The sequence below is a fragment of the Pongo pygmaeus genome, chromosome 2 (genome assembly GCF_028885625.2).
Source record: "Pongo pygmaeus isolate AG05252 chromosome 2, NHGRI_mPonPyg2-v2.0_pri, whole genome shotgun sequence".
NCBI lineage: Eukaryota > Metazoa > Chordata > Mammalia > Primates > Hominidae > Pongo > Pongo pygmaeus.
In genome coordinates this window covers 204,695,427-204,707,756 of record NC_085930.1, presented here as the reverse complement: position 1 = coordinate 204,707,756, position 12,330 = coordinate 204,695,427, and the positions used below count along the sequence as shown (strand labels likewise).

The window sequence follows — 12,330 nt, the reverse complement described above, 5'->3', positions numbered from 1 at the left end:
GGCCATGTACAGCAGCTCATATCTGTAATTACTTCGGGAGGCTGAGGCAGGGAGGATCACTTGAGCTCCGGAGTTCCAGATTAGCCCCAGCAACATAGTGAGACCCATCTCTACAAAACATACAAATATTAGCCAGGCGTGTGGCGTGCACCTGTAGTTCCAACTACTCGGGAGGCTGAGGACGGAGGATCACTTGAGTCTGGGAGGTCGAGGCTGCAGTGAGTTATGATCACACCACTGCACTCCAGCACAAATCAGATGATATCATTCCTCTGTTTAGATTTTTCCAATGGCTTCCTGCTGCTTTAAAATATAAATTATTTCTAATCTTGCTCAGCAACTAGGAGAGGGGAAAGCAGAAGGAAAATGTTTGGATCGATCCCCAGCTGTGGGTGTGAAACTGCCCTGAGGTGGAGGGTGAGACAGGGTGGATACCAACAGCCTGGGAGAAAAAAGGAATACTGGGGTGGGGGTGGGAGTGGGAACGTGAGTATGAAGTGAATATATGGGAATGAGACAACTAGAGACATCTATGCTAAGCTTGTGCATGGGGTGTTCTGGGTGAGACAGTGGTTTAAGATGAGAACATTTAAGGACTTTCTGAAGCGACATATTTTGAGATAAACTTTCTCCCCTTTCTATGAATAGCACTACCTATTACCCAGTCACCCAGATCTGCAACCTGGAGTTATCTGAGGAGTTGTCTTTATTTTTTCCTCCTTCCTGCATTTGGTTGTCCATCAGATTCTTTCAATTTTATTTATTTATTTATTTATTTATTTTTTTTTTGAGATGGAGTCTTGCTCTGTTGCCCAGGCTGAAGTGCAGTGCTGCCATCTCGGCTCACTGCAAGCTCCACCTCCCTGGTTCAAGCCATTCTCCTGCCTCAGCCTCCCGAGTAGCTGGGACTACAGGCGACCGCCACCACGCCCGGCTAATTTTTTGTATTTTTAGTAGAGACAGGGTTTCACTGTATTAGCCAGGATGGTCTCGATCTCCTGACCTCGTGATCCACCCGCCTTGGCCTCCCAAAGTGCTGGGATTACAGGCATGAGTCACCGCACCCGGCCCTCAATTTTATTTCTTAAACATCTCTTGCTTGCAATTGCGTCAGTTGAAAATGTCCCACTCTCCATTAAGATGCAAACAAGATTATGTCACTCCCAGGCTTAAATTCTTCCAATGGCTTTCCTTCGCTTTAATATACACAGTCCTTAGCATGGCATACAAGGTTCTTTGTAATGTCTATATTGATGGTGTATGATCCTTTCTGATACAGATAGTGTATGTATCAGAAATTCATTTCTTAGTTCTTTTCTAAAGCCATGTTCTCGATTTACCATGCTTGAAGACCATGTGTTTCTCTTGCTTCTGTGCTTCAGTCAAAATAGTTCCTTGTGACTAACAGTCCTTTGACCCTTTGAAAGACATTCCTCACCTTTTCTTAGATCTCACTTTTTCAAGATTCTTCATATCTATGGAGATATGAGAACCCTAATTTCCTTCCTTAGGAGAAATGACTATCAGATTACAGTAGGCCCCTGTAAATACTCAAAGACTCCTGGCACAGAACTTACCATAGTCTGAGAGTTGTAGGGGGAAAAGATTATTTATTTCACCTATAAGTCTCACAGCCTGTTTATTTATTTATTTATTTAGAGACAGAGTCTCACTCTGTTACCCAGGCTGGAGTGCAATGGCGTGATCTCGGCTCACTGCAACCCCTACCTCCCAGGTTCAACCGATTCTCCTGCCTCAGCCTCCCAAGTACCTGGGATTATAGGCAAGCGCCACCATACCTGGCTAATTTTGTATTTTTAGTAGAGACAGGGTTTCACCATGTTGGTCAGGCTGGTCTTAAACTCCTGGCCTCAGGTGATCCACCTGCCTCGGCCTCCCAAAGTGCTGGGATTACAGGCGTGAGCCACCGCATCTGGCCTTTTTTTTTTTTTTTTGAGATGGAGTTTCCCTCTTGTCGTCCAGGCTGGAGTGCAATGGCATGATATCAGCTCACTGCAACCTCCGCCTCCCCGGTTCAAGCAATTCTCCTGCCTCAGCCCTCCCAAGTAGCTGGGATTACAGGCACGGTGCCACCACGCCTGGCTAATTTTTGTAGTTTTAGTAGAGACGGGGTTTCACCATGTTGGCCAGACTGGTTTTGAACTCCTGACCACAAATGATCTGCCCGCCTTGGCCTCCGAAAATGCTAGGATTACAGGTGTGAGTCACCGTGCCCAGCCTCTCAGAGCCTATTATAAGGTCTGGCCAGAATAAATGCTCAATGAATATTATTGAATGAAAGAAAAATGAGTGAATGTTGATGTCACCTTAATTGATGGTAGAAGTTGGGATGAAGGACTGTGAGTCAGGGGCCGAAGTCCTGGATGAACATGAGTGTTTACTAGCTGTGTTTTATGGGGCCGAGCCATCAACATCTTCTTACAGGGAAATTGCCTTGACTACTAGTCAGCCATCCTGCAGCCCCCATCCCTGCAGAAATGATTAGGTTGAGTGATTCCATCCTCTCTTGGCTTGCCAGGGACCCACTACCTGTGTGGCCTGATATGAAAAGATGAGCTGAGCTAATGTAATTATCTCTTGGGATCTGGGAGTTGGGAAACAGATTTAAGCAATTAACACCAGGAGCCTAAATTGAAAGGCTGTATAAAGAATTGTCAGCCAGGCGCAGTGGCTCACGCCTGTAATCCCAGCACTTTGGGAGGCCGAGACGGGCGGATCACTTGAGGTCAGGAGTTTGAGACCAGCCTGGCCAACATGGTGAAACCCTGTCTCTACTAAAAATACAAAAATTAACCGGGTATAGTGGCATGAGTTTGTAATCCCAGCTACTCAGGAGGCGGAGACAGGAGAATCTCTTGAACCCGGGAGGCGGAGGTTGCAGTGAGCCGAGATTGTGCCATTGCACTCCAGCCTGGGCGACAAGAGCGAAACTCCATCTCAGAAAAAGGAAACAAAAAAAAAAGAATTGTCAAGAAATATCTAGCAGAAGTTGCAGAGTGGCCCTGAAACTTATTTTTATAACCTGTGCAATGTTTTGTAATATTTTGAAAGGGTTGTCAGTATTTGAAAACAGGGAGATTTCTCATGAAAATCTGGCTGTTTGGCTTCTCTCATTAAATCTGAGGTCTGGTATGGCAGGAACTGACTGGAGCTGAGAAGGATACAGGGCACATGCTTTCTGTTCGTTATAGCCTCCACCACCTCATGCTGCTCACACCTGGAAAGTTTCATTGTTTTATATTACTCGCTGGGCGCCTCTAGAGGAATCAGTAGCAATGATAGATTGTATGCAAACCAGGTTCACAGGGGAACAGAACCTAGAGGAAAGCAGAAAGGAAAGTTGATGGGGTTGGGCAAGTAGGAAAGAGAGAGGATGCAGATGACAAGAGAGAAAACCAGTCCTAAGAGTTGCCTGAGTTTCTGCCCTTGTCAGTTCCAGTAGTGCCCACAGTCACCCTCATTGTAATTTCCTTTTCTTGAGATAATTTGCAACACAATTAGCCAGGCTAAGGCAGGGAGTTACTAGAAATTGTTGGATAACAGCAACAAGGAAAGTAAGACAGTGTAAGGCTCTTGCTGACTATGTATCCTGACCAAAGAGTACCAGGGAGGAGAGATTGAACAACCTCTGCTCAAGAGGATGTACGGTCAACAGTGTTCTCAGAGGAAATCAGCAGCATTCTATGAAGAACTATGGGTGTCCAGGGTTCCAGAGGGTTTGTAGAGAGGGACTGAGAAGTTTAGGGCGAAGAAATTTGGATGACATTTAAGGTTTGATACTTTATATTCTTTTAGAGTGCAGACTGGGCCTAGTAAGGAACTTTTACTGTGTGTTGAATAGAGAGGTTTGTATTTCAGCCAAGAAAGCTTCCTGAGGGGGTGGCATAAGAGTGGTGTTTTAAAGAGAAGATGAAAGGGAGATTGCTACATGGGCAGACAGAGTTACAACTGCAAAGGCAGAATTCTTAAGGGGAGGGAGGACAGTTAGTAGTTAGAATCTGGCATCATGCAGCCTGTGTTTGGCCGGAGTCACCTGGCAATTTATTTTCATATCTTGGGATCTTGGTTTCCATTATTATATAAAAATACAAAAATTAGCCAGGTGTGGTGGTGCATGCTTGTAATCCCAACTACTCGGGAGGCTGAGACAGGAGAATCACTTGAACCTGGGAGGCAGAGGTTGCAGTGAGCCAAGATTGTGCCACTACACTCCAGCCTGGGCGGTAGAGCAAAACTTCGTCTCAAAAAAAAAAAAAAAAAAAAGATGAGGATAATAATATTGTATTTCTTTTATTCTAAGACCCACTGCTCCCACCCCATCCCACTTTAATGTTTCTTTATTTAGGACCTATCTTACAATTGACACCCCAAAATGCTTGCTTTATCACAGGGCAAGGAAGAAAAATTGTGACAGTGTTATCACTAACTGGGTATATGCAAATTTAGCCATCCACAGAAAGATGTTCACTTGATAATTAGCTTAGTTATTTGCCTTTGTGGTGCCATGCAGTTGAATATTAATTTGAACCCCAAAGTGTCACTTTAGGTATCTTCTAAAAGGCTACACTGTGATGAAGTATTAAAATAATAAGTTATTATATATGCAGATTAGCTGTCACACATCAGGAACGCAACCAAATATAGTAGAGATTGCCAACTGTCTTGGTAAATTTGACATTGAAGTTACAATGTTAGGGAAGGTTGGCCTGACCACTAATGTGCTTGAGGACCCTGAACATTTAACAGTCAATAGTCTGTTTTTAGCTATCAAGAAAAGCTGTGTAGATTCCAGGAATACACAATTTAAAAAGAAATCAAGTTTATAAGCAAAGAATAAATGTATATAATGCTTCTATATTCTCTGAAATGCCTCAGAATTATACTGTTAATTTTTCTTTTTCCTTTTTTTTTTTTTTTTTTTTGATATAGTGTTTTGCTCTGTCTACCCAGGCTGGAGTGCAGTGGCACAATCATGGCTCACTGCAGTCTTGACTTCTTAGGCTTAAGTGACCTCCCACCTCAGCCTCATGAGTAACTGGGACTATAGGCATGTGCCTGGCTAATTTTTTGTATATTTTTGTAGAGTTGTAGAGACAGGATTTCACTATGTTGCCCAGGCTGGTCTGGAACTCCTGGAGCAAGGAATCTGCTCACCTCGGCCTCCCAAAGTGCTGGGATTACAGGTGTGAGCCACCATGCCCTGTCTATACTGTTAATTTCTAAAGATGCTAAAGAGATCAAGATATTTCTTGATGGGTTATGAAAAACAGTATGTCATCATGCTATACTTAGCCAGACGGTCAGAAAGTTATATTAAGACTTTAGAAGGCTGGGTGTGTGGCTCACACCTGTAATCTCAGCATTTTGGGAGGCTGAGACAGAAGGATCACTTGAGGCCATGAGTTTGAGACCAGCCTGGGGAACGGAAAGAAATTGTTTGATTGTTTTTGAGACAAAAACTTCAGAGAGTGAAAGTGAGAGAAGTTAGACTTAAGCCCTTTGATTATAGTACTGAAGAGGCAAACGGTACAATTAAAATAGCCAACATTTACTGAATGATTGACATGTGGCACTGTGTTAACCGGACAACTTTATCAGATGTGTGTGTTATGTTCATTTTAAAGTGAGAAAGCTGGGACCTAAATCCAGGAAGTTTGCCTCCGATTCTCACTCAGAGACACTATGCTGTTAGAACACCCTGCATATTCATTTTTATAGATACGCCCATGTTTTTTAGGTTGGCTTAAAAATTACTCATTACATATAAGACATCTAGACATCTTTGTACTTTTTACAATCAATGGCATCTTAAAATCAAGGAGTATGGTAAATACCTGCCGTGAGCATCAGATGATAAGTATCTTAAAGTGCTTCTAGAAAAAGTGTGGATTAGAGGGGCAGGTGTTGCAAGGTGAGTACGATGAGCCTGGGCTTCAGAACCACACCATCGCAGAACAGTGAAAACCACCAGGAGCAAAGTGTCAGTGAGGGGGAATGCTTTCTGCAGTTTTGAGAGGAGTTCCTCCACACGAAGCACCCTACCTCCCATACCTGCCTAAATCTTTCTATGTCCAACCCAAACGGCAGCTCCTTCAGGAAGTGGTCTCTGGCTATATGAGAAGATGTACATGGGAGCAATTTCCAGATTATGAAGCTATGGAACAAATACATGAAAGATGGATTTTATCACTAAAGTTATCCTCGCTCCTCTCCTGGCCTCAGTTTCTCTAAACTGAAAGGAATAGGTGGCTTAGCCTATCTCTTCCTTTTATAATTTCTGCCTTTAACCTCCAGATTTCTGCCAATCTGCTTTGGAAAGCAAATTTCCTTCCTCAGACCTGCAGGAGGCTGCTCCTCTGGGCTGGCAGCTCAGCAGGGCGGGGCTCGGGGAGCAGGAGAAGAGGCGGGGGCTCGGAGGGAAGCGCGGCCGCAGCCACGTGACTTCCTTCCCAAGGAGCCTCAGCTGCCGGCCTCCCAGCAACCGGTGCGTCCCGCCTAGCGACGCCCGCGCATCCCGGTTGGCCCTCGGGGGCGGTTGTGGCAAGGAGGTGCCCACGGTCGCGCTGCTCATTGGCTCAGGATGCTGTCGCTCAGACCCGTTGCCCGGGCGCCCGCAGGCGGTGCTGCCGGATGCCCCGCCCCTTGGCCGCCAGGTTCGTGGCTGGCTGGCCGCGGCTGTCACTCCCGGCCGTTTCCCTGCGGCCAGCGCTCTACTTGGGGCGGGAGGAAGAGGGGCCGGACTGGGGCCTGACTAGTCGTCGCCGTCTTCGCGGCTGCTATGACCAGCGAGCGAGGCGCCCTTCGCAGCTCCGCGCAACGCTAGTCGCGGCCGTGCGCCTGCCGTAGCCGTCTGCGTCCCCAGCGCGGCCGCTCCCGCGGCCCCCTCGGCTCTGCCAGCGCCGCCTGCGAGGCGGAGGCAGGATGAAGATGACGGTGGATTTCGAGGAGTGTCTGAAGGACTCGCCCCGCTTCAGGTAACCGGCACGGCCGCCCGGCGTCACCGCGGAGCTGCCTTCCTGGCGCTGGGGGCGTGAAAGCCGGGCCCGCGCACCCGGAGGAGGCCCCGCCGTCCGCTCCTTCCGACGGGGCGAGCGGCCGTTGCCGCCGCTTCCCACCCTGCGAGGGCACTGCAGTCCCCACCGAGCCCTCCCGAGGGGCGACGAAGTGGCGGGGACGGGGACGGAGACGTCGCCTCCTCATTTCTTTCCTTGCCCTCTGCCGGGGCGGAGCTCTCCCGCTGCGGGAAATGGGGTGCAGCCGCGCTCCCGAAGTCTCGTCTCCTTCGCGGGCGCTCGCTCTCGCCCTCTTCCTCCTCTAGCTGCTCTTCCTTCCCCCTTCCTTCCGCCCCTTCTTAGTTTCCACCCCCTCCCCACCCCCTCTTTGAGGGAGCTTTCAGGGCATCCTCTTGCAGTTCACTTAGTTCCTCTTTGCGCTTTTCTGCTCCCCTTCCCCGGGGAGGAGGGAGTAGGGGGCGAACTGGGACGCCGACTTCTGCTTCGCGGTGCCCCCGGCCAGAGCGACTCTCCGGAGGGCGCCCGCGGTGGATGCGTGCGGGAATCGCGGGGGGGGAAGCGCTGTGATCAGCCGCATTCCATGGACCCTAGTTGGTGACTACCTGCTTTTCTTTCCACTTAAGCTCGTTGAAGGGGGCACAGCTGTCGAGAGGTACCGGGCTGAGGGCGGAGGACTAGCAGAAAAGTGCATTTCTGTTTTAAGAACGGAAGTAGGAGGGCCGTGAAGATTGCCTGTGTGTTCCTCTTCCAGCAGCCTCTGCCCAGGAGGGCCCGGATCACAGTCGGATGCTCCCAGTGGATCTGTCACAGAGCTGACATGGGGGCATTCCGCTTCACATGGGTTGCCCTTCTTTCTATGTGAGAGGCGGTCGTCCTGAGGCCGTCCAGGACACAGGCTCTTTCTGTTTTAAGTATGGTAGGAAAGTCTTGAGTTGTTTTGGACAATGGAGTTTTTCTAGGTTGCGTTTTACAGTGTATTTATTTACAGGGCTGGTCATAGTCCTTACAGATATAAGGCCTTAACACTTCCGTTAGTGACATTTCTTGAAGCTTCCTCTGAGCATTGGCGTGTGTGTGCCCGCTGATGTCTGGGCCAAGCCTGGATTGTAAATTGCATCCTCTGCCTGGGAACTAACTGTTCTCATCCTTAACACTGTTAATTGGATTTCTTATTCTCCTTTCAGTGAAAAAGAAAAGAAATGTAAAACTAAGGAACTGCTACTTAGAGAAAATTTAAGAACGCTTTTTGCCTTTGCCCTTTGATGATTTTTGGGTATTAATTTTATTGGAGCCTAGGGGCTATTATTTAAAAAAACCCACTTCCTTTGATAGCTGTTGTTGCGATTCGTTTTTGAAACTTTTATGTTCTGCATTATTGAAGGACTCAAGAGACACAAATAGATTGCCTAGGACAGGTGTGCAGGTTGGTTTCCAGGACAGTGTGGCAAGTGGAGTAATTTTTAAAGTGCATCTTAGAAAGTTCAGCTTTTTGTGAAATTTTGTTACTATGACTCAGCTATTTATTTTTAAGTGAAATAATCACAGCATTTTTCTCTTAGAAGATGTAGCTTTGAGCCCCCTTTGTTTCACATTAATTTTTTATTTTTTAAGTTGAGAGAAGTGATTTGGAAATACTTCTAGCTACTGGGGTTGGTCACAAACCATGTGATGTCTTTGTTTTTGAAATAAAGGGATCATTGAATATAAAATGAGAGGGCAAGATCCTGATTAACTTGTAGGGAATATTATAGTGAACTTTTGTTAAACTTGATTGTAACATAAATTCTATGTTAATTAAAATATTAGAGGTTTTCAAGAGTCGTTTCCCATATTCCAATTATTGTTAGCTGCAAATTGGGAAGAGATGCCAAAATTTCAATAACTTCAACATCTTATATACATTTTGGGGACAAATTAGATTTGCAATAGAGGGAAGACTGCCGAGAAATAGAAGTTTCATTATTCATATTCTTAAATTTTTTATGGTTTTTACATAATCCTATTACTATGAGGATTTGTATAGCATTTGAAAAGAATATTTCAGAAGTCTTTGTTCACATGTTGTATGTATAAGAAGAGCTTTACTTTTGAGAGTATTGTGTATGTTGAGTGATAGTGAAACTTGTATCAAAATAAAAAACTTGTGAGGCCTGGGCTTGTGTTTTGATAGTAAGGCAGCTGCACTTGTGTCCTGATCTTTTGGGCTGTCTTTAAACTAATCCTTATCTTTATTCATAAATGAATCTTGTGGCATTTAAGTCTAGTGTGTGCACATAACTGTCTTGGTGCTGTAGAATTAATGCAAAAGGCACATCTTGCTGATGAAAATTTCATCACTGTTCAAGCTTTAAACATTCATTTTCCTGTTAAATCAATGAGGAGAACTGGTTGAAATAGGGAGAAGGATGTTGCAGTTGCAACAATGTCTTTTGTAATTTGAATAGTCAATGGTTACTTTTACATCCCAGTGAACATTTTTTTTTGTTTTGGATTGGAGGGCACATTTCGTTGTATAATTTTGGGTTCCCTTTTTGGTTTTTTAAATACCAGTTTAAAATCAGCTTAAAGGTCAAAATCTTGTTCATCTAAAATCTAAAAACCTTGTTCATCTAAAAATCTACAGGAATGTGAAGTGCCTAAGTATACTTTTTTTTTGAGTGGAAATTTTGCATTTTGGCCAAAATATGTTGAAGTTTGAATTTGTTTGGGCCCTTAATTGTATGTAGTTGCATGTAGTAGATCTTTAAAATTTTACAAAACATCCGTAAAAATACTGCTTTCCTTTTATTTAAACATACTCGGGCTGAACACTGTGGCCCACACCTGGAATCCCAGCACTTTGGGAGGGGGAGGCCGGCCGATCACTTAAGGTCAGGAGTTTGACACCAGTCTGGCCAACATGGCAAAACCCCATCTCTACTAAAAATACAAAAATCAGCTGGGTGTGGTAGTGTGCACCTGTAATCCCAGCTACTTGGGAAACTGAGGCATGAGAACCGCTTGAACCTGGGAGGTAGAGGCTGTAGTGGGCTGAGGTTGTGCCCCTGCACTCCAGCCTGGGCAACAGAGAGAGACTGTCTCAAAAAAAAACCCAAAAAAACCCAAAATGTATTCTGTTTTACTTAGGAAGTGAATATCTATTTGAAATAAAAAGAATAAATAAATTGAATAAATAAACATCTTTCTGAATTATGAAAGATTTTTGTCCTGAACAGTGTTCAAGTATAAAAATATTGTGTCCAGGTGCAGTGGTTCATGCCTGTAATCCCAGCAGTTTGGGAGGCTGAGACGAGGATCGCTTGAGGCCAGGAGTTTGAGACCAGCCTGGGCAACAAAGTGAGACACCGTCTCTACAAAAATAAAAAAATTAGTTGGGCATGGTGGCGTGCACCTGTGATTCCAGCTACATGGGAAGCTGAGGCAGGAGGATTGTTGAGGCAGGAGGTCAAGGCTGCAGTGAGTTATGTTCACACCTCTGCACTCCAGCCTGGGCGACAGAGCTAGACTCTCTCTCTCTCTCTTAAAAAAAAAAATGGCCTTAGCCTTAGTATGCTTTAGTTTTTATCTGATATAATTTATTTTTATCCTTTAACAATGTCTATCATACACCATCCTGAAGGTTTTTCATTTCTAGATTCTATTTCAGATATGATTCTTTTTTTTTCTTTGCTTTTTTTTTTTTGAGACAGAGTTCTGCTCTTGTTGCCCAAGCTGGAGTGCAATGGCGCGATCTCGGCTCACTGCACCCTCCGGCTCCTGGGTTCAAGTGATTCTCCTGCCTCAGCCTCCCGAGTAACTGGGATTATAGGCACGTGCCTCCACACCTGGCTAATTTTTTGTATTTTTAGTAGAAACGGAGTTTCACCATGTTAGCCAGGCTGGTCTCAAACTCCTGACCTCAGGTGATCCGTCTGCGTCAGCCTCCCAAAGTGCTGGGATTACAGGCATAAGCCACTATGCCCGGCTAGATATGATTCTTGTTCAGTAACTTAGAATAACTTTTTTTTAAAAAGGGTGTTTGTGGGTGAATTTTGTTTGAGAGACAGGGTCTTATTTGTTATCCAGGCTGGTCTCCAACTCCTGGACTCAGGTGATTCTCCTGCCTCAGCCTCCTGAGTAGCTGGGATTACAGGTATGAGTCACCATGTCCAGCCAGGTGAAAGGTTTTAATGGGCGAAAGACATTGGAATAAAATGTGACTACTAAATACACCTCAGTTATGTGTTGCTATTAAGTCTGGATTGGTGCCAATCTTGACTTCTTCCTTTGCCTTCCATCTTTATAATAAACTTTTAGCAACTGCCTGTTAATGCAGTGCGTAAGGGCTAAGGGGAATTTTTTTTTTTTTAATCTCAGAAGCAGTAGAATGGAATTATAAAGTAATTTTATTATAAACCAAAATACAGGAATCCTGACTGGGCGTGATGGCTCACACCTGTAATCCCAACACCTTGGGAGGCCGAGGCGGGTGGATCATTTGAGGTCAGGAGTTCGAAACCAGCCTGGCCAACATGGCGAAACACCATCTCTACTAAAAATACAAAAAAATTAGGTGGGCGTGGTGGTGGGCACCTGTAATCCCAGCTACTTGGGAGGCTGAGGCAGGAGAATCGCTTGAACCTGGCAGGCAGAGGTTGCAGTGAGCTGAGATTGCGCCACTGCACTCCAGCCTGGGGGACAGAGTGAGACTCCATCTTAAAGAAACAAACAAAAATCTTGTAGGTGGGGTGCAATGGCTTACATTTGTAATCCCAGCACTGTGGGAGGCCGAGGTGGAAGGATTGCTTGAGACCAGCAATTAGAAAAAAAAAAACTTGTAAAGTAGGACTTACCCTCATTTTAAAAATGTGTTTTTTTTTGTTTTGTTTTTTTTTGAGACAGAGTCTCACACTGTTGCCCAGGCTGGAGTGCAGTGGTGCAATCTCCACTCACTGCAACCTCCACCTCCCTGGTTCAGGTGATTCTCCTGCCTCAGCCTCCCGAATAGCTGGGATTACAGGCGCCTGCCACCACTCCCGGCTAATTTTTTGTATTTTTAGTAGAGACAGGGTTTCACCATGTTGGCCAGGCTGGTCTTGAACTCCTGACCTTGTGATCCACCTGCCTCGGCCTCCCAAAGTGCTGGGATTACAGGCGTGAGCCACCTTGACCAGACTCAAAAATGTTTTAAAAAATCCGCAACTGGATATTTTGATAGATTAATTGACTTTTTAAAAATAGTTACTTCTTTTGCTAGTAATTGACTTTCTTAATGATGAACTTTCACATGGTGGACCTGGAAGGGAATTCACTCATT

At 45.3% G+C, this 12,330-nt stretch overlaps 1 protein-coding gene across 1 annotated transcript in view; it reads left to right on the top strand.

Annotated features, from left to right (window-relative positions):
• The first annotated feature begins 6,622 nt into the window (after window positions 1-6,622).
• ACAP2 (ArfGAP with coiled-coil, ankyrin repeat and PH domains 2) overlaps window positions 6,623-12,330 on the top strand; it is a 177,465-nt gene continuing 171,757 nt past the window's right edge. The window contains exon 1 of the mRNA XM_054479830.2: window positions 6,623-6,995. Within this exon, the coding sequence (XP_054335805.1) occupies window positions 6,943-6,995 (53 nt within the window). The 5' untranslated portion in view covers window positions 6,623-6,942. The remainder of the gene's footprint in view (window positions 6,996-12,330) is intronic.